At 42.7% G+C, this 21,594-nt stretch overlaps 1 protein-coding gene across 3 annotated transcripts; it reads right to left on the bottom strand.

Annotated features, from left to right (window-relative positions):
• Positions 1-2,560: 2,560 nt before the first annotated feature.
• txndc16 (thioredoxin domain containing 16) lies at positions 2,561-20,900 on the bottom strand. Of its 3 annotated transcripts, none has more exons than XM_008301458.1 (20): positions 20,808-20,900; positions 19,977-20,153; positions 18,557-18,639; positions 18,369-18,442; positions 17,875-17,949; positions 17,515-17,636; positions 17,316-17,406; positions 14,770-14,938; positions 14,021-14,190; positions 13,785-13,845; positions 13,583-13,709; positions 13,358-13,504; positions 12,710-12,769; positions 11,930-12,128; positions 9,991-10,127; positions 9,209-9,293; positions 8,634-8,775; positions 7,416-7,603; positions 7,130-7,320; positions 2,561-3,299 (listed from the first exon to the last, which is right to left on the bottom strand). In XM_008301458.1, exons 2-20 carry the CDS (start codon positions 20,131-20,133, stop codon positions 3,085-3,087), a joined length of 2,493 nt encoding a protein of 830 aa, XP_008299680.1. In that variant the 5' UTR covers positions 20,134-20,153; positions 20,808-20,900; the 3' UTR covers positions 2,561-3,084. The 3 variants fall into 3 exon arrangements, with proteins under 3 accessions (XP_008299680.1, XP_008299681.1, XP_008299682.1); XM_008301459.1 differs by lacking the exon at positions 20,808-20,900 and adding an exon at positions 20,493-20,549; XM_008301460.1 differs by lacking the exons at positions 18,369-18,442; positions 18,557-18,639; positions 19,977-20,153; positions 20,808-20,900 and having other exon boundaries at positions 17,871-17,948.
• Between the last annotated feature and the right edge of the window lie 694 nt (positions 20,901-21,594).

Genomic DNA, 21,594 nt, shown 5'->3' with positions numbered 1-21,594 from the left:
CGGGATTGAATCCTGATCTAATCACCGGCTCCACTGGAAAAACCCAAACAGTGACTGCACGGTGCAATCCATCTGTCTGTAAACACAGACCGACCGGCCTGGCACCGGCTGTTTTAAGTGTTTTATTCTTACTACAACTTTGACACTGATGGACTTGAGCAGCACACAATTAGCTGAACGGTGATTTCATGAGGGAGAAATCCACACCAAGACAAGAACGAGTTGCTATTTAAGGACTGCTTCCTGGTAGGGCTCTGGCCTTTTGCAGTTCTACCCAAAATCAGTTTTAAAAAATACGACAATCTCTCTTAAGACAATGTTCCCCACCTATAACCACTGATAAAGGAATACTTCACTTGTTATTTCCACCACGTCAAGGTAAACCACCGAACCACAGGTGAACATTTCAGGGAATACGCCCTCGTCAATATTTAGAAGACGTGTAATACAACAAGACTGCAAAACAGGAAACTTTAAAACAGACTGATTTTAGCTCCAATCTAAAACAAACAACAACGCCCATATCACAGATATAGGACTTGTACTGCAAAGTGTACAGACGAGTACAGATTAGCGCTGCGTGCTTTAAAAACACCTACAGTCGTCCTCAAATGTATTCACACGCTTCCATCAAAGAAAAGGCAAAATTCACACTCAAATAACTAGAAACTGAAACAAGGAATAATAAATAAAAATTTGCTAAATTGCAATGCAGTGAAATAAGACATTGCTTTTGAATTGTGGTTGAAAAGAATAATTAAAAAAATAAATAAATAAATCAGTCCCGGACAAATTACAGCACTTTGCTGATGAGCAGTTGAGCAGGAATTAATATTACTGCAGGGTACACAAGGTACACGTAATCTGTCCACAAAATCACGTTTGAATATATACAGTTTTTAAAGGGAGAAAAAAAAAGGTTGTGAAAAATTATAATCATAAAACGGAAGTACATGAACCTGTCACACAGTATTTGCTTCTGAGGTGTAGTAGAGCAGATGTATGAAGCTGCAAAAAATGGAAATACCCAAATAAAGTACAAATACCTCAAATATATATAGAAATAGCAGTAAAAACAAATTTAGGAAACCTAGACAAAACAGCGACAGCATTTTAAATAGGAATATAGCAAGAAGCTAATACTGCGCTAGCCGTGAACTTGAGCTGCTAAGCTAACCGTCAGGAGAGAAACCAGACACACAGACAGACAGACAGACAGACAGACAGACAGACAGGGTGAACCTGACTCACGTTTTTTGATGTTAAAACCCATTCTGACTTCTTTTAGTCGCAGGAAACATCCCTGTCGACGCTCATTTCGTTGTCTGAACTGTTCCTCTCCTCTCCGTGGCCGTTAGCTAACCTAGCTTAGCCGTCAAAAAACGCGGTAACACTCGACGCTAACGTTCGCTCACTCGCATTTCTTTCGCATTTAAACACCAACAATCTGAGTTCACGCTTCACTTTAGAGTTTTTCGCCCAGACACGAGTCCATTCGCGTTTTCTCAGCGGTGTTACAGTTTCGGCGTTGTTTTAAAGACTTCAAATTTCCGTTAATCACTTTCACCGGGCGCCTCTTCAGGTAAGAGTGCAGTACCGCCTTTTGACCACAGACACTGGTTTGCGTTTACCACGGTTGCATTCAAGGGGGGCGCTGTTTCACACAGTTCAGAATTTTATTTTTTATTTTTTTAAAAGGTAAAACAGCCATAAAGAGATTTTTAAAAAGGCCTCTTAAAACAGCAATAATTATAAAATCTTTTAGTTGTCATTACAACTACAGTAAAATCCATTTTATTGTTCTTATTTAGAAGCATTTTATTATTTGAGGGATTCCTTCACTTTGGATCTTGAACCCATTTTGTTCTTGGAAACATTCACATCTTCTTATACCTTAGAAATGTGTTTATTCTTTCATAGACAAAACTGGACTTTAATTCTGTAATCTGCACCAGCACACCATAATTTACTCCCTATATGACTTCATATGTATGTATTTTCTGCTGCCAGACCTTAAACTGTTCCTCCTGTGATCAAACGCCCAGTGCCAACAAACACACAGCCAGTAATTACACAAAGGTTGAACATGAAGATTAAAGATCAGGCAAAGAATCCAGCCTACAAAGAGAACCTCAGACCCTACAGTGCATAGTTTCGGGTGAATGTGTCCTTTAAACTGAGACGCTTATTCATTTAAATGACCCAAGGTCCCAGAAACTCAATTTAAAGCCACAGAGCTAATTAGATCAGACAAATCCAACAAAGGCTGTTCCATCTCCTCTGTTCTGCATTTCAACTGCCGGGAACAATCGCACGTGACGCCGCTGTCATTACGGGGCAGCAGTAGGTGGACTGATGGGAAAAGCAGCGTCAGAAAAATTTCCAAGCCACAGATGTCCTTCACCTACAGTCACTGTGATTTCCATACGTATCTCATCAGCGGTTTGGCAGATGTGGTTTAAAGATGTCTGTTGATGACGGTTTGAGTGTGGAAAGTGTGCAGAAAAAAGGGTCTGATCATATGATAGCTGAAATGTTGGAACCTCTTACAGGCACTAAATAAATAATCATTAATACATTTCATTTGTAATTACAATGAAAAACTGCGTGCGTATCGCTTTCAAACTACTTCCTTCCGAGTTTTTGTGGTTTTAAATGAGCAAACATTTTAGAGAGTGGCACTTGCTACAGATGTGTAGATCAGAAGCAGCTCTATAAAGAAAAAGAGAGAACTGTCAGCTTTCCTGTTAAAACCCACAGAGTTCACGGAGACTCAAACCCACAGCAGTGAAACCAGACAGTCAAACAGTTCCTACAAATCCCCCCCTGAGGAAACACCTCAAGATGATTCATACGGCATCAAAAGCACCTAAAATACATAAACATAAAAATATGAGTATAGAAATGGTGTCAAAAAGTCCCTGTGATCGTTCAACATGAAGTGTTTCGCGAAAGCTTCACTAATCTGGCATTAAACCTCCATTTTAATGACAACGATGTAAGCTATGAATAAAAAAGAAAACAACCGAAGCCCAGATGAATGAAGTTTAATCAGGAGTGTCATTTCCACCCCATCGCGTCCTGTCACAGTTCAGAGTGGGTGTTACTGTCCAGGTTGTCGTGTGTCGCTTCGTTAGACACCAAATGTTCTTTTACATCCACCTCTTCCTCGTCTTCTTCCTCCTCTTCCTCCTCTTTAGGACTCTGCTGCTGGGTGGAGTCGGCTTCCTGCGTGTCCATGATGTTCAGAAAGTCGTAGAAGTCGGCGGCAGGAGGCCAGCTGTCCTCCCCCAGCGTCCCTACAGAGGCACCGCAGACATGTTGGATCACAACGAACAACAGAGCATTTGGTTGGCATTATTATCCCAGAGACCCATTTATGATATTCTGACTATGACAGATGGATTTTTGTGGATTATTTTATTCATTTAAAACAGGTTTCAGTGTCCCAAAGGGTTCAAGAAGTAAAAACAACAACAAAAATATTGGAAATATGTGCAAAGGCCAGACCAAAGCGGCTTCTACGTGCTAAAATCAGTGTTCAGTGTGCACACCTTGAACATGCTGAAGGTTTTCTTCATTAATCTTGTGTCACATTAAACGAAGCTTCCTTTCCAACCTCCCAGAGTTCTTCTTAAGACCTGGACTCTTGTCTTTGTTTCTCTGTCCACATGATCCCATACAGCCTCTATAATATCTCGCTCTGGACTTACTGACACTCTGTTATTGGCTATTTTTTTCTCCAAACACAATTTTACCGCATCAGAAGTGTTTTTGGGATCAAATAATAAAAAATAAATCATCAGTTTGGACAACATGCCAACACCACCGGCAGTAACACAGCCACAAACCAGACAGACCCTCTACCAATCTCTCTGTAACTCCTCGTCTCACATTTTGTTGGTCTGAACATCTCAAACTTTTGATTCATCACTCCCCAAGACTCTGCCATTGATCTTGACTCCAGTCTCAATATATTTCAGCCTTTTAGCCCCGTTCCCTTTCCGAAAAAGTGGTTTCTTGGCCGCTCCCCTTCTACAGAGACCATTAGAGACGAACATCTCTGGACGACAGAAGGATGAACTTTGCATCCAGATGAAGCTGCCAGATGCTGAGTACGTTCTTTGCTGGACTTCTTCCGGTCTTTAAAAGAAGAAACTTCTCATCGGACGCTGACAGTTTTCTTGGCCGCCTCCTCTTTTTTTTTTTTTTTGTCCTTCACCTCTCTAAAATGTTTTAGATTTCTTCAGAACAGCCTAAGTACCCAGTCTGTTTGCTGATAATTCAGACTGTAATGTTTGGCATTCGTGATGGAATGACGTGAACGAAACTCTGTCTTCTGTATCAGCAAGTTTCCAATGAGTAATGAACTCTGAATATGTGTACGTGAACTTCTTTTTCTATATATCATAATCACAATCTTGTCAGAATGTGATTCTTATTTGATGCTGGAACCATTTTTCATTGAATGTCACGATCATAAATGTAGAATTGTAATGACTAACTTTGATTTTCAGAATTACAAAACAGTCGGCATCATTTTAGCTACAGTAGTCGAGCCTTGCAACGTAAAGGGAGCTTAAGTTCTTGCGTTCTGGAGTCAGACTTTGCTTATGTAAGTCTAAATGTAAGCCTCAAAAATATTCTAACAGCTCTCAGCAGGTATAAACTGGACCCTTGAAGCCACTCTGCATCTGCAGACAGGCTGCTGATCTCCAGTTTCTGTGCAGAGCAGGGCTGGAATGTTCTAGCGACTGATGATCAAACAGACGGAGGCGAGTCGCGGCAAGACTGGTGTTTTATCTCGGCCCTGATCTGTACAAAACCCAAAGTCTCACGAGCTCCACAGAGTTGAGACATAAAGCCTGAAGTTAGCTTAATCACCATCGCCTTCAGTTAAAGACACTTCATCGTATCGTTCACCTTCCTCAGACTCGGTCGCCCTGAACTCAACCGTGTCGCTGCATAATGATGTCAAACAACATTCGGGGGACTTCTCTTTGGATTCGTAGATATATGTGACGTCTCCATGACTACAAAGTTCCACTGAAGGGAAACTGTCACATCTTATCTGTTGCTGTTTTTGTTCTCTTTATAGAAAGGGAAGTCCTTCACATCCTTCAGTGGTAATGACCTCACCATTTTAAATCTATTTTATGTCCAATCTGACTTCCCCTTTATTTGGCCTTTTTTTCTTTTTTTCTTTTTACATGTTTGTTTGTTCTGTTCTATTTTATTTTGCTAGAAAAAAGTCCATCCATCCATCATCTATACACCACTTAATCCTCACTAGGGGGGCTGGAGTCTATCCCAGCTGACTCAGGGTGAAGGCAGGTTCACCTGGACAGGTAACCAGCCTATCACAGGGCTACACTTAGAGACAGACAACCAAGCACACTCACATTCACACCTACGGACAATTTAGAATCACCAATTAACCTCAACATGTTTGTGGACTGTGGGAGGAAGCCGGAGAACCCGGAGAGAACCCACGCTGCACGGGGAGAACATGGAGACTCCACGCAGAAAGATCCCAGGACTGGGACACGAACCAGCGACCTTCTTGCTGCGAGGTGATGGTGCTAACCACCGATCCACCTTGCACCCCAATACATAATATTACTATTTATGTTAATTGTGCAATCTATGATCACGACTTTTAAATCTTCCATTTTTGTACACTTCCTTAAAGTATAAAACGTCCGTTGGATGAAAGCCGTCCTCGCCGTGCTGATTCGTGCGCTCAGCCACCAAATCAATAATTCTAGCTTTATGTAATTTTAGCAGCTTGTCAATAAAAAATGAAAAATGATCCTTCTGGGACATGAGAGTGAAACGAGATTTAGATCTGGACTCTTACGTCAAAGTCTTTCTTCCTTCGTCTTGACTCATTTCAGTCCTCTGATAAAGATAAACACACAAACCATAACGCAAATCAAGACAATAAAAATCACGTTAGTTATGGTTACGTTTAAAATCAAACACTAATCAGAGAAACTGTATCTGTGAAGGTTTAATTTGTGTTACTGTGCTAAATCTGATATTGAAATATTACCTGCGTCTGTAAACACACACACACAGCAGACTTTGTGCTGAGAAGGCGCTGACCACGGTCGGCCAGCTGGAAACGTAATCTGTACAGCCGGCTGGAGAGTCAGCACCTGATCACTACATGTAGGAGGACGATCACGGCAGAGAGGTCAGCGCTGCGGTTAATAGCAGCTGCAAACACACATACAGGTGTGTAAATCTGAGTTGTGCGGTCAGCCGCCATGTCTGCTTGTGTCGGTACACCTCCACCTGTCTCACTGTGCAGCTAGAATATACAGAACCCCACATGTGGCATCATCGGATCACTCATCATGAACGTATTATCGGCTGGAACACTCATCCAGAAGCACAGTAAGACAAGCTGAGAAGAAAATGAATACCATTAGAGAGTAAACGGGAGAGAAATGAGTCAGGCAGAGGAGCTGACGTAAAGATCAGAATCTACTCTGGTTCTGAGGCGACAGGTTCAATGAATCACTGCACTCTGGTATCGACTCCAGCTCTGGTAGGATCTATAGGACGGCACACTCTGGCTCTAATCAGTCACAGTTTAGATAATGTTTCAACAGTCCAACCTTCTTTCTGGCTTTAAGCTTCAAGTTTTCAGATATTCTGTTGATGCAACTATGGTATGGGTGTGATTTGGGTTTTTTTTGGCAAGTTTTACAAAGTGTTTGGACACCAGCAGCTTACAGACGAGTGCGACCGACATATGTATGAAGTTTTGTTTCTTTCTAAAGTCAGTGGGTGTGGCTTGTTTTCAGGTGTGCTCAATAATCCGGAAATTACGGTAATTATTTAGTAACCGCTGACCGCACTTCTTCTGAGAAAATTTAACTAAATATTTAATTGCTTTTTTAATTTTCAGTCTGCCTCAGACGTTTTCTTTCTGAATCATTTTTACGGTTTATTAACTTACACTTCCAGGATTTTATGAGTAAAACTTCTACAGACTGCAGTGATGTTCTATGACTCCATATACGTGGAAGCAGAAGCAGATTTTTTTTAATGTTTTCTCTGATTACTACTTTATATGTCCCTATGTTGCTCTGCTGTTTGATTTCCTCCTCCGCCTTACCTGCCGGTGACTCGGCTCCATCCTCGACCCTCTGCAGCCACAGCAGCACGGAGGAGGCTGCTATCGGGGTGTTGGGCGGATACTGATAGACTCCACCTCCAGAGGGCAAATGTGTGAGGACCAGTGCAGGAAGAGGAGGCATAGAGCCCAGGTAGGACCCCAGGACAGACATCCCAGCTGGAGTGCGGCCACTGAAACACAGAGCAACACATATATCTATTAATTTGGTAATTAATAAGGAAATAATCAAATAGTGAGGAGGAAAAGCTGAGACTGATGTGCGTACAGGTGGATCCAGCAGGGCAGGTATCGCTCCATCCTCCAGCCCCCCAGCTCCACCACTCCTCTCATTTCCTCCACCAGCGCCTGGTTCTGCCGCCGCCCGATCTCGTCCTCCTCCTCTCCCACGAAGAGAATGAGCAGGGCTTTACCCAGCCAGAGGAAGGACGGCAGGTTTTCCACAGTCAGCTCAGGCTGGAGATGAAAAAGAAAGTAGAGGACAAAGATGTACAAACTAATCCAATCATGATCTAAATACATCAAATCACAGCTGACAGGGAGGCTGCAACGTAGACACAAAACAGGATTTTGTTTTTTTTTTTTAAATAAAAATGTGCACAAAGCCCAGTTTCTGCTCATCACCAGGGATTCACACATCAGTGATTTTCACCATTTACTGCAGGTGCTGATGTAAAATCTGCTCCTGAGCATCAGCACGTTGGACGCAGCACAATATTTCACTGAAGGAAGCAAAATAACCGGCGCAGTGTCAAGAATTCAGACGGCTTTCGTAAGGGACGGCGGGCAGGGAGGGAAGACTGAAGGAGTTAGGATGAACACTTTTAACAGGTTTCGTTGGGTCCTTACAAATACGAGGATTTGTTCAAGTGAGGACAACAACGCCACCAAAAGGACGTATTTGTCACTGATTGAACTTTTGATCCTTACAATAAAAAAACACTGAGAGAGTTTCCACTGCAGGAATCAGACACTTAATCCAGGACACTTCAGCCGTCTGGAGCCGGATTCATCAGCGCATAATAAACACTCCAACAAAGATCTGAGCTTGAGCAACATCTGCATTGAAGATTGATGTTTCCACATAAATTCTTTGCATTGTTTACTTGAGCGAATGTAAACCCAGACACGGCTTATAGCTCTGGCCTCGGATGCATCACGAAAAGCACATCCAAACTCTCTGAATCCACATATGGAGCTTGTTATCTGTGACATACCATGAACCGCTCCATCCTGGCTTTCGTAAACTTCCAAGAAGTTACACGCGTACTATTTATTTACGGCTATATCATGAGATGTAAATGACGATCGGATCGTAATGTGAGACTTTGGTATCTTGAGTTTTGGCTGCGATACTTCAGTCATTAGCCCCAATCAGACGACTGCAGTGAACCACATCCAGTAACTTAAAAATAATCACATTGTAAGTATTTCTTAACGAGGACACAAGTACCCACAAGACAAATGCACACATGGTTTGGGTTACCATCGGGTGGAGCCGGGCGGTGTTGATGTGTGTGAGCAGCTCTTCAGCAGACGAGGACGCTGGCAGAGCGGACGGATGTGTGTGCGTCCTCCAAGAAGGAAACACCAACACTGCAGGAAGGTCCACAGCGAGGCCCGCAGCCCTGTGTACACACAACAGAAGACATTACACACAGCATGTACGCAGGCATCTCAAGTCAGAATGCACTAAAAATACATCTTCAGTGGTGAAATCTCAGACTTTTTAATGACACAGGTGTTTTTTTAACCTTTACAAAATCTAACCAAGCATCGATTTAAGTGTCTTTTCGATACCTGTCTGGATTTTAACGGCTCCCTGAGTGATTTCATCCACTCCAAAACAAACCAATTTCATTCTTATCATCTAATAATGCCTCTAAGTGCTGTCGGAAATCCTGTTTTTGTGAGTTAAATAAGCACAGACAACTCACAAAATGCACCTTTTGTCATCTTCATACTTGTGACACCGTGTTTGGTTATTGTGAATTACAACTTCGGTCTATGAAACAGGAGCTTAAGAGAAGCAATCGATGTGACTGAATGGAGAGACGTCACCATTTCTCTGCCGGCCCATCCGTCAGCAGGCCGCTCAGCACGTCTCCTCTCAGTGACTTTGCTGCTGCAGTAAAAACTTGTAAACCTGGTGAGACAGAGACACACCACATGACATGATGATGTGATGCTGCTGGAGGTTTGTAGGCCTGATCTTGCTCCTCTGCTGTTTCAATCAACGTTGTGTTTCTCCTGTTAAATAGTCCCAGTTATCATGAATAAAATCTCGTGAGTCTTTGCTCATGTTTAGTCCAGCATGCTAAACTTTGTGTTAAAGGTTAAAGTGCACGTAGTCAGATGCTCAGATACAAGCATCAGCATCCTGGTCTTACTGAGTGGGTGATGGATTAACTATTTAGGACCCAGAATGTGAGGTCAGATAAGCTTCTGAGCAGCACCAGAGAAGCCAGGTGACTCGTTCCTAAACCTTCCTCTCATCTCTCTGGAGCCCAGACTTCCATCAACCACAATAGCTCTCAGGAACACTTCAGTCAAAGAGGGAACACACAAGGATTCACGCTACACAACAAGACACCTGACATAAACACACATGACCAGTCATACATGTTTGTTCCACCTCATGTTAAGGAATCAGTAAGTCACTTTAAATAATCAATCTGGTTTCAGTAAATGTTCAAGTGCAAATTCTATCACCTCTTCGGTGCATTCTAGCCTTATTGGTTTGGCTTCAGCTGTTGGGACATCACCGTGAATTAAATCATTTTTAACATCATCCTTAACAGTGATGCTGCGTCACACCAACACACACAATCACAGCCTCCCACCTGTTGGCGTGTGCGTCTTAAACAGTCCCACGACTCTGTCAGGCTTGTAGCCCGTTAGCTCGGGATGAGAAACGTCCTGAAGGAAGGATGTGACGTCGTCCTGGGTGGACAGCAGTAGAGGACAGTCAGCGCGGCTCCTGGTTAAAGGTAAAACACACATGCAGCGGTGAGGACACTGACACACAGCAAACTGTATTAACACTTAAAAAAAACATTAAATAGAACACAACTTGACTTGAAAACGACACTGGTCATTGTTTCTGGAGCCTAGAAAGCCTCGTCGTTCTAGTTTTGGCCCTGATGGAAGTTAAAGCCTCAGAAATCCAGCACGTCTAATAAAAGTCTGAGGAGACGCTCCTCAATCAAGACGAGATGGAAACAGAGCGTGGACGTAAGCCTCTGGGTGATTATGGAACAAAACAGCTTTGCCTGTGGGAAATCTCCTGACATATAGAAAACATGACCTCGCATCAGTGCAGGCAGCGACTCCACCACTCCAGCAAACCGAAGAAATATTCATAAAATGTTCCCTGAGGTGGATTTATTACGTGTTTGAGGGGAAAGCTTGACTAAAGCCACAACGGCCATGAGCAGAACACTGAGCTCTGTTGGAGCAGCAGTCTCTGAATGTAAATGTTTTGCCAAGACAACGTATGAGTGAGTTTCCTGCGTGGGGACATTCGTAGTAGTTAAGATAAATAGGAGTATATTTAAGCTAATGGTGTGATCGAAAGGAAGCGATAAAACTGCCTCCTCTACGAGTGCAAACACTCATGTGACGCACCTCATATGTTTCCTATTATTTTATTTATATGATTCAGTTATAACCATGTTTTCTTTGTGGACTCTGTGGTGTTAAACAGTTCTCAGAAACTGTTTTATGTCCTCGTAGCAGCTGCAATGACGTCCAAGACAAACATCCTGCAGGGCTAGGTTGGTCTTTCCTTCTTTATCATATCTGGAGATGTTAGAACCACAGAACTATATTTTGCATGTGTGCATGGTGTCATAGTTGTTTGCTTTTATGTCGATAGAGATCAGATGGTTCTACGGATGCACGGATGAGCACTTCAGCGACTACTGCATGTAATCAAAAGGACGCTTAAACACGACGGTGTTGCTCTTCCATAAAGTGTCAACAGACAGAATGAAAAACTTTTCATAATCACTGATGCCTACATGTCCAATGATGCAACTTGATTATCTTCCTTTACAGTCTGCTTGTTTGGAAACACCGTAGTTTGACTTTTAATTTGGAGGGTCAAGAGGAAGTAACCTTGAAGGCATTGCTGTGATATCATCAAGAGTCACAGAACAAAAATGACATAAAACACACTATTTTAAATCTCTGCCTCCCATTGTGTTTGACAGATGCTCTGCCTCGTCCATCTCTGGACTCAGCCATTGTCATGTTCTGTTTTATAAATCTTTTCTTGGTCTGCTTCCTTCATGTCTATGGGTCAGTATCAGCCAGAAAAGCTATTGTCTTTGTTCCCAGGATTTCTCTCTGCTCTCTCTTCCCAGAGCCTGAACCGAACTGGGGAAAAGGTTGTTTCAGTACGATGCCCCTGTTTGCTCGGAATCAGCTGGAAAACTGCCTGAATCACAAGAAGCTGCTCCGAAATGAATTCAGAGCAACTTTATGCCACTTATTGGAGGCGGACACGACCCGACGGACATGTTATGACTGAAGTTGTGCTGCTTCCTGTCTGGGCTACAACACTCTTGTAAGATAAGATTCTTAACCTCACTGAGATTATTTCCTCGTTAATAAGAAAAAGAAATACAAAAAAATCTGCAAACTACTTTCATACTGACTCCTGTTCGCTTCACGTGTTGGTTATTTGTTTATTCTACTGCTGAGTTATAGAAATATTCATAAATGAAATAAAATGAAAGAGTGATATATGTTTATAAAGATACGTTAAATTCCTCTCACATCATGATAAAGCGATGCAGCGCCTCACTGCCCAGCATTCCTCTGTAGGGTTGAGCGGACTCTCGCGGGCGGAGCAGCAGGACGCTGGGGAAGGCTGTGATTGGCTGGAACGGGACGGCGCTGCCTGGCTGAGCGGCGCAGAGGTCGGTCCACTCTCCGCAGTCCACCGCACTCATCTGAACATCGTGGACCTCAGAATCTGAAGAGATGCAGGAGCAGTCAAGCATAAAGGTGAAGTAATTTCAAAATTAAAGTTGGATGACGCCATGTGACAGTCGGGTGAATATGGAACACAAATCCAGGTTCTCTGCTGGAAACACTTTGGCTCAACGTCTGTCAACAGTTGCTTGACTTGATCTCTCTTTATCTTTAACTAGATGTCTCTATTTATCTATCTAATCTTTAAAACTGACACAAAGTCCCAGCCACAGTGTCACACATATGAGTACAAAGACTCACAAATCAGTCCACTTGTTTGCAGCTGTTGGGTTTCTTTTACAATGTGTTCACTGGAAACTCTACATTTAAAGCAAAATGTAAATAAATATAGGCTAAAATGGGTCCCATCACAGCTAACCTACTGCCTACAGGGCAACACCAGACTTCCTGCTTCTGTTGCTCATGTGAGCTGTAGTTCCAAACAAACACACAATCCCTGAACATGAATATTTATTGTGTTACCACATCAATGTTCACTCCTACAAAATACTAAAGCTCCCTTCTATCCAGTCACGTGCACATATCTGGCCTGTGTTCAGCTGCACCTGTTGCTCCGCTCACCTGCAAGTAACTCTGCAACTTCTATGAAGGAGCTGAGAAAAGCCATTGACACAGCATCCCCTGGTGGTCAAAAGACAAACTGCAATTAATTTCATCATTTATTTACAAAGTTGAATTCATACATCACTGAGTGAATATGTACTACAGATTTTCATATGATTCAGTTCATCACAGTCAAAAAGAACATTACAGATGTTTACAATGATATGCTTCTGAGGACACATCATGTAATGTTTGTTATTTATGTGTACGAGGTTTCTCCTTTCAGACATCTAGAGTTTAAGTAGTTCAACATATCTTGAATTCGCCTCAATTCCAGATATCTACAGCGCCCTTTTTAGATGTCTTAAATCATGTTTTGACGAGTCAGACTCATGTAGATATCCCAGATTGTAATTCTGTATCGTCATCATGACTTCTACCAACACTGTTCACGAGTCAAAATTGCGCTGCTGTCTGAATTTTAGATCCAGAAACTTAAATCCAGCGACTAAATGTTAAAATAGTTTGCCCTAAATTAATTTGCTTTTCCTTTTTATGTTTTCTTTTCACAGAAAGTGTGATGAACTGGACGTTTTGGCACATAAACAGCACATCTTAACCCAATGATTCCCACTAACGTCACCCAGCAGGGACTCCATGTCTTACATTTGAGGTAGAAGAGCGCCACTGTCAGGCTGCTTTGTGCCACTGCGGTGTGGAAGTTCTCAGACGTCAGCTGCGTAATTGAGTCCATGTCCAGCAGGTTGCCTCGGTTTTCAAAGACCGTTGCCGCAATTTCATCGTCCACGTTGCCTGGAAACACAAATACACACAGACTGGTATTCTCCTTCCTCATTTGCTAATATCTGTTTCACTTTCTATTCTCTTTACCAAAATGTGAATCATCCTCCTCTTCATCCTCCTCCTCCTCCTCTTCCTCTTCCTCTTTTTCTTGATTTATGAAGATGTCCAACACCTCATCCAGGCTGTGTAAGGTCAAATACTTCACCTCTGAACTCTGGAAGCGTGCACACAGACGTGGGTATGAATAACAAGTTGGCCTCTTCTGAATGCATGTACGTGAGCGTCATACCTTCTCAGGCAGCCTGTAAGCAGCGTTATATTCATCAGGGGTTCTCACCGCAGGACTCTGCCTGACAACACACAAACAAACAAACACACACGGCAGATTCAGACTGGATTCAATCCTGTGTGACTTTAAAAGCAAAAACACAGGATCTGTTAGGAAATTAATGTTACTGAATCCCCAAACAGCAGAGAAGTGTGTCCAGACCCATGTTCGTAGATGTACCTGCAGCCCTGACACACCTGTGTACGAGCAGCAGCAGGGCGAGGCCGCGCAGCCTCCAGGCCAGAGCGGTGGCCGTGTCCAGGTCCAGGTGCTCGGTGGCGGGACGAGAGAAGAGGAAGACCTGGGGGGTCTGCTGGTAGGGGAACTGGGGGGGCTGGACCGAGGAGGGGTCGTCATACACTTCAGACTGGCAGGAGAGACGAGCAGATCTGATTGTGTACCATTTAAGAGATTATATTCATTAGCATTTTTCTGATGTGTGTTGCAAAGACAAGACTGCTTTTAGGTTCAATTTAAAGCTCTAATTGCAAAATAGAATTGTGAATCATGTTTAATTTTCCTGTATTGACAATAAATTGTGGGTCAGGTTTGTTGTGAAAAAGTGATTTAAAGCTGCATTCCCTCAGTCAGCAGAGGGCGACTCCTCTGGTCAGACTCTATGAGGAAACAACTCTCCTTCTCACCTGATCTGTTACCTCAGTGAACATTTTCCTACTGAGTTTATGGTCTTAGTCATTCCTCCTTCAACACAGCATGATGTTCACTTTGTAAGTTGTGTTCAGAATAAAAGAGTCGGGCTACATGATGACTGACTTCTCGCCTCCATACGGGCACATGTTGTGTCCGCGACTCCATCCTTTATATGCAGTGTGTCGACTGAGCCACTAATTGAGTTTTTATTTCAGCTCTACTCGTAGCTTCAGAATCAAAGAAATCTGTGATAACATATACAGTATTCCACAGTAGCTCCGTATGTCCTGTTTACCACGAGTGGAGCCTCCATGAGCTGCAGGAAGGCGTGGAGGCTCAGGGTCGACAGGGGTTTCCTCATGCGGGTCAGAGGGCAGCGCTCAGGGGTCATCGGGGTCATGAACCCACTGTGAACTCTGCAGTGGAGGAACCACACTCCAGACGAGTGGGACGACTCGTTCACGCTGAAAGACAGATGCAGACACGTCATTAATTAAACTTGAGCTTTATCTGTCTGAACACCTCCATCCTCACTTTTGTTCCAGTCATGTGACTACACCAGTTATTTAGACACAGAGGAGCTGTTTGTGTAACTCAGCACCGGTCTTAAACAAATACTATGAACCCCTCAGTTACAAAGGAGACGGCTGGACACATACAGTTTTCATCGTCCTTTAAAATCACAAGTCGTTTTTTATAAACACTGATGAGCCATAACATTAAAACCACCTGTCTAATATTGTGCAGGTCCTCGTCACGCTGCCATACCAGCTCTGACCCATTCAGGCCTGGACTTCACAGACCTCTGAAGGTGTCGTGTGGTATCAGCCACCAAGACGTTAGCAGCAGATCCTTTAAGTCTGGAAGTTGTGAGGTTGGGCCTCCCTGTCTAGCACATCCCACAGAGACTGAGATCTGGAGAAATCATTCCTGAAGAGTGTTTGCACAACATCCAGCTGACAGAGGCCGCTGCCCTCAAGGACCACCATGAAGGGATGTATGTAGTCTGCAACCATGTTGAGGTAAGAGCTACGAGTCAAAGCATCATCCACATGGAGGCAGGACTCTCATCCAACAGTGCATCTTGTTGCCTTCTCTTCTTTAACACATGCATCTTCGTTCATCCACACGATGGAAAAGAAAACATGATTCATGAGACCAGGCACATCTTTCATGGCTCCGTGGTCCAGTTCTGACACTCATGTACCCGTTCTATGTGGCCGACTGGGGTCAGTTCTGGCACCCCACATACAGTAAGCTGTGATGCTCCCTGTGTTCCAGCATCTTGCTATGCTAGCAGCGGTAAAGTTTTTAACAATTTCCGCTGCAGTAGCTCCTCTGTGGTATCAAACCACACATTAATGAGCCTTACGCAACTCCTGACCCTGTGTCTGGTTCACCACTCATCCTTCTTGGACCACTCTTGTAGATACAAGCCGCTGCATACTGGGAACAGTGTTCTGGAGATGCTCTGACCCAGTCCTCTCAGTCAGTTCTTCGTCAGATCCTTACATTGCCCATTTTTCCTGCTTTCAGGACTCAACTGGAAGCACCGACTGTTCACTTGCTGCCTAATAAACACCTTCCATCACCATGTGCCACCGTAACAAGGTAATCGTTGTTATTCAGTTGAGCCGTCACTGGTTTTAACATTCCAGCTGATCAGTGCAGTTCTGTTGATTTTATCTCTCCTTGACTTTTTGGGCGAGCTCTTTGTAGAACCTTTAACCTCCTCTATCTGCTGCACAACACTCTTGTTTACTTTAGATGAACATATATGTAGGTGAAGGTTGACCTGTAAACATGTGAGGAGTGACTGTTTGAACATATATTTACATACTTTTTTTCTAACTGTACTTTTAATGTGCCCACAAATACATAAAAATGAGCAAAAGTATTCCTGGAACTCTCAAGTGGAGTCGACAATTCAGTGGTTGACCTGGTTTGTGTTTACAGAGGAATCAGTCACCTCATCTGGATGACTGTAGAGAAGATATGGAAGCAATCTGTCGAAAGATATTCACTCATCTGGTGTTTTGAAAATGATGATGATGATGGAGAATGTGGTCTAAAACTCAAAAATCTCTTACAGGTTGAGATCAGAGAGGAGGGATGTTTAACTCAGTCAGACTGCCAGTTAAACCAGACTTACTTCAGTAAGTCAGGCTTTCATGAAGTAAATTTAAATCTAACTTTTTTTAATGCTGGTCCTGGTGAGGTTAGTGTTCAGGCTTAGATTCACCTCAGACTGGACCAAAGTTTCAATCAATCCGAACGGCTGAAACTATGTTTTTTTCCACGGTTCCTCCATAAAAGTTCCTCTTTCCTGCGGCACTGTGAACATGAGTCATTCTGCAGTCCATGTTTATGACAAGTTTAGCATATTTTGAGCTCATATCTTTTCCAGTCTAAAGTCTGTACATTATTCTTGTCAGCATATGTGCTTTGAATGGCACCGCAGTAAAAATAAACCTGACAAACTTCAGCCAGTAGCAGCATTTTCTCTGTTTATTGTCTACTTTAATGTGTAGATTATTACAATTTATGATAGAGTGAGGATCTACTTTAAAGTCTGCAAAAGTTCTGCTTTGCTCTGTTGATAAAATGTTTTGTTTGCTTGTGTTGCAATACCTTTTCACGCTTCATGCATGTTTATCACGTGCTGCTCATTGTGAACCGATGTCTCATGTCGGCCTTTCGAACTCAACGACCTGTTCAGTTTCATTTAGTCAGACGTCTGATTCCACTTGTGAGCATCACTCCAACAATAAATCCTGCTTTTCTCAGACAGAACATATGATTCACATTGGAGAAAAAGAAAAGGAAACAAACAGAACTTACCCTAAGTGCTTCAGCACCGGGCCTCCTGTTATGAGGATGAACTGATACCTGGATCCGTACACGTACGCCGTCTCCATCATGGATCTGTGCTCTTCAGGAAAACAACAAGCACAAACAACACATTTTTCCACCTTTTACTCTCCCTTTCCTCAGTATTTGTAGCCTCCACCTATCCATCCCCTCCTCTTCTTCCTCATACCTTGCGTCCCCAGACTTTGAACATAACCCAGCACAATATCCTTCTTCCCTCTGGCTGCCTTCTCCATGGCCAGGAGATCAGCGTCTGTGTGGACGTACTTGACCTCGTCACGCAGGATGGCGCTGGAAGAGGAAGAGACAAAAGCTTAGTTTCATTCTATAATTTTCTTAGAGCCAACAAAAGCCCACAAATAGACTACAAGAAAAACAATAAGACCGTTTCTCAATCCTTTCTGACTTCCACTCAGGCCCAAACCCGCTGGTTCCTCTAAATTTATACATAATTGCAGCTCTTTTTCCTCCCCGTGTAGAAGTCAGAGCCTCACACAGCTCGTTAGAACTCAGAGCGCCGCTTACTTACAACAGGACTTCAGAGACGATGGAGTTGACGTCAAAGACTGTGTCCAAATCAAAACTCAAGAACTCCTTACCGCCTCTGTCAACAGAGAGAAACCATCACAGCAACAGAAAGATTATAAACACACTCCACTGAAAACTAATCTAACACAACAGTCCTGCAATAAATCCTCCCCTCAGGAAGGTTATAATGTTCTTTTTTTTATTTTATGCTCATTATAGTTTGTGCTGCTGCATTCTACTGAGAAGTGTTTTAATTATTTAGTCCTCCTCGTGCATATCAATGAGGGTATCCTAAATAACAACAGCTCCCACTGCGACATACTTTTGATTCTACTCATCACTAGTAGTCGTTCGTCCAAATTTCATGTAATTTGCCTCCGAACCAGAGTTGTAGAGCTGAATGGGGACACTAATACATGGATATGGGGGGAAGCACGGGAGTAATAGTGGTGTGTAAATAATGTACTTAGATCGTCTCCAGTCAGCTCAACTTACCTGAACAGAAAAGCCGTGTGCAGCAGCCTTTCATCTGTGCAGTAGGTTTGAACCAGCTCCTTGTTGCAGTTGATCTAAACGCCAACGACAAAAAAACACAGAATTCATCTTCTTTGCTGGTGCAAATGTCAAAGTTAGCAAAAACTTTCAGACTTCAACGTTAACTTCTACGAGAGGACAACAGTTACCGTGCCAACCAGGACTCCGTAATCCTGCAGCGCTTCGGCAGACTTCTCCAACTCCACCAAGAACAGGGAGATGGTTGGAGAGACTGGAAACAGAAGCGAGGGCAGAGAGAAATACTGTTACTGTGGATTAGTCAGTGAACAAGAGGCTTTCATTACAAGATACTAGACTGGGCGGTTATCATTCATATTCTATTTTTAGATATCTGTACAGTTTAAAACGAAAAGCAACAGCAGCCATTAACAGATGTTTATGTCACCCACAGACACAAATGACACACACTGTAAAATACATCAACGAGGAACAGCAATACTGTATAAACATGCTTAAAAACGAGGACAGTAAGGCATATAACATACAACAAAGAAGACTAGAATAAGGTATAGGGATGTTCATACACTTCATTGTGTCTTAACCAGGGTTTTAAATTATTCTTATTTTAAAATGAATGATATGTGTGACAATCTGGAAGCTGCTGACTGCACAAAGACACACGTCCTCACAGGAGTCATACAACCTCCTCCAGCCACAGATCTACTGTGTTCATCACTTCATTTCTTTATTATAAAAGCACTAACAGGGAGATGAACGAAGCCATGACGAGCCACCAGTAGATTCTCACTCCTTACACAGCAACGGTGGCGTGCAGTGAGATGCTGACTGTACAGGGTTTAACGGTGGAGGAGACTCCTGACCTGCTTGTTAAACTTTAAGACAGATGTGACGTGATCATTCAGTATAATGCTGCTGGTGTTGTGGTGGGACAGTTCCTGATATGGAGGAACTTTGAGCCATCTTTGTTAAATGTTAGATTAGGATCAACACTATGATCAGAGATATCACTATTGTATGATAAGATAAGATAAGATAAGAGATCCCTTTATTTATCTCACAGTGGACAAATTCTGTGTCATCAGCAGCAGTACACACAGAGATGCACTGTATTAGAATGTACAGATAAACCTATTTAGGCGACCAGTGAGTGCACACAAACCAATAGGCCAGCAACCTTACCTATAAGGTATTTGAACAATCCCAGTGAAACATTTGTTTTGCAAATACACTGGCAGGAATGTAAATCAACCTATTCCACAGAATGTCACAAGGTTTACATCCCATCTGACCACATGCAAGCATCAGATGGATTGTTGTGCAACATCAGGAAACAGCACATAGCTCTGTGTTGCATTTTTAGTGTTCATACACCTCCTCCAGATCATATTTTAATAAGCTTTAAAATCCATCTTTTCTTGTAACTCTTAGGCTGTCAAACAAAAAGGCTAAAAGCACAACAGCTTTTCCAAAATGCACTAAACTGATGTCATGTCAGCATGGCAGCCAACACTGTGCAGGCTGTGCTGCAACATCGCTAAAGTATGTGTTCTGAATAGAAATATGGAAAAGATGGAGCTGCTACCTTACCTTGATGCTCAAAATAGATAAACATCATCTTCCCAGAATGCAATTTCTCATAGAAGTCTGCAGCTGTGTATTCAATGAGGTCTGACGTGTTGGCCTTGTCTGTGCATCCTCCTGACCTCATCCACAGCAGGAACACAGCGACACACATCCACATCATGAGCAACGGGGATGTGGGCTCTGGAAGGAGGAAAAAAACACTCTGGTATGAAACTACATGAGCAAAAGTGTTATCAGCAGAGACCAATACACAGCAGACAAAAAAAGAATTGTCTGTGCATCAGTGTTTGGCTGAGAAACATGATGAACACAACTCCTGCTCAGACAGTGCTGCATTTAAAAGCAGCTAGTTGTAATAATCTCAGCTTTGGTTTCCAAAAAGGAGGCACCAAGGTTCATTCTGGGACTTATAAGGATTATAATCAAACCAAAGAAATGTAAAACATACTGCTGGTCATTAAACTGTATAGGGGCAGCAACAGAATTAGCATAATATGACAACAAACAGCTTAACTTTACCTGAGAAAGCAGAGTTTGGGCGAAAGTTAAAGTTCAACTTTTGTCTTTGCAAGAGGCAAACACGCCAAACACCGAAGCTAACCCGCGGTGGACGGTGAAAATAACATTATTAGGCTGATTAAGATCTAATCCATTAAAAGCAAAATCCCACACAAAGTCCAAATTTTGCGTTTTTGTGCTTTAGTTAGGAAGGTGAAGCCAAGTGATGCTAGCTCATTAGCTATGCCTGTTAGCTGCCTATTAATGGATGCTCGTACATGGTTTTATATAGCTAACGACTAGCCAACGTTAATATTTGTAAAAATTAGAACATACATGTCGGTTTATGTCCATAGACGAGGTAGGCCACCGACAAACGTTGCATGCAAGGTTATTTTTCGCCCGGTTGCACAGTGAAACATGTCAAAATGTGTTTTAAAAGAATGATGCTCCATCTCTCACAGTGTGTTAAGCTACAAGCGTCACCACGACACTTCCGGTTACCCTTTCATATTAAAAATTAGAATGGCAAAATATGTGTTTGTTAATAGTCAGAACCACTTTGTACGATAAAGGCAAGCATCACGCTGTAAGAATATTTTGTTAATAAACTGCTTTAAATGTGTTTTTTCGTTACCAATAGTGTGTCATTATATGTAAAGACAATGGTTTTTGCTTTATTTTGAAATCAAAGGCGCTTTTAGAAGTGCTAGTTCTTCTAGCTTGACGCTACTTTCTGCAAATTGTTTTGATGCTTCTCCTTCTGCGAAAGACGCCCACGTGCTTCATCGAACCAATGAAACCAGAGACTAGTTTTGACTTGAACAAAGGACCAATCAGAGAACTGTGGTGGGCGGGACCATCCGCAGCTGACATCATCGTAAACCAATGAAGTGAGACAGTTGTGGAGGTTGGGCAGCATGATTATCCAATGAGCTGTTGTTCTCGTTGAATTGTTAGAGTTAGCTAGGAAACTAACTGGAATTCGTGGCTCTGGAGTCAGCTGTTTGTCACTAAGATAAGGCTGGTGTTGAGCCAAGATGGCGGCACACAAAGCGGCAGTTTCCTTTTTAATTAGGAATAAGGGGGCGGGTCTAAAACTGCATCACAGCTGATCTGGAGG

Source organism: Stegastes partitus, unplaced genomic scaffold (genome assembly GCF_000690725.1).
Source record: "Stegastes partitus isolate 25-593 unplaced genomic scaffold, Stegastes_partitus-1.0.2 Scaffold1674, whole genome shotgun sequence".
NCBI lineage: Eukaryota > Metazoa > Chordata > Actinopteri > Pomacentridae > Stegastes > Stegastes partitus.
This window is presented reverse-complemented; position numbering and strand designations above follow the sequence as displayed.

What these genes read in the sequence shown, in the direction of transcription:
- txndc16 (XM_008301458.1), bottom strand. Translation starts at nt 20,133, where the DNA reads ATGATGTGGATGTGTGTCGCTGTGTTCCTGCTGTGGATGAGGTCAGGA. An exon ending in CACACGGCTTTTCTGTTCAG is followed by an intron (nt 17,950 to 18,368) that starts GTAAGTTGAGCT and finishes CTCTGTTGACAG; the next exon opens with AGGCGGTAAGGAGTTCTTGA. An exon ending in GGAGGATGATTCACATTTTG is followed by an intron (nt 13,505 to 13,582) that starts GTAAAGAGAATA and finishes TTGTGTTTCCAG; the next exon opens with GCAACGTGGACGATGAAATT.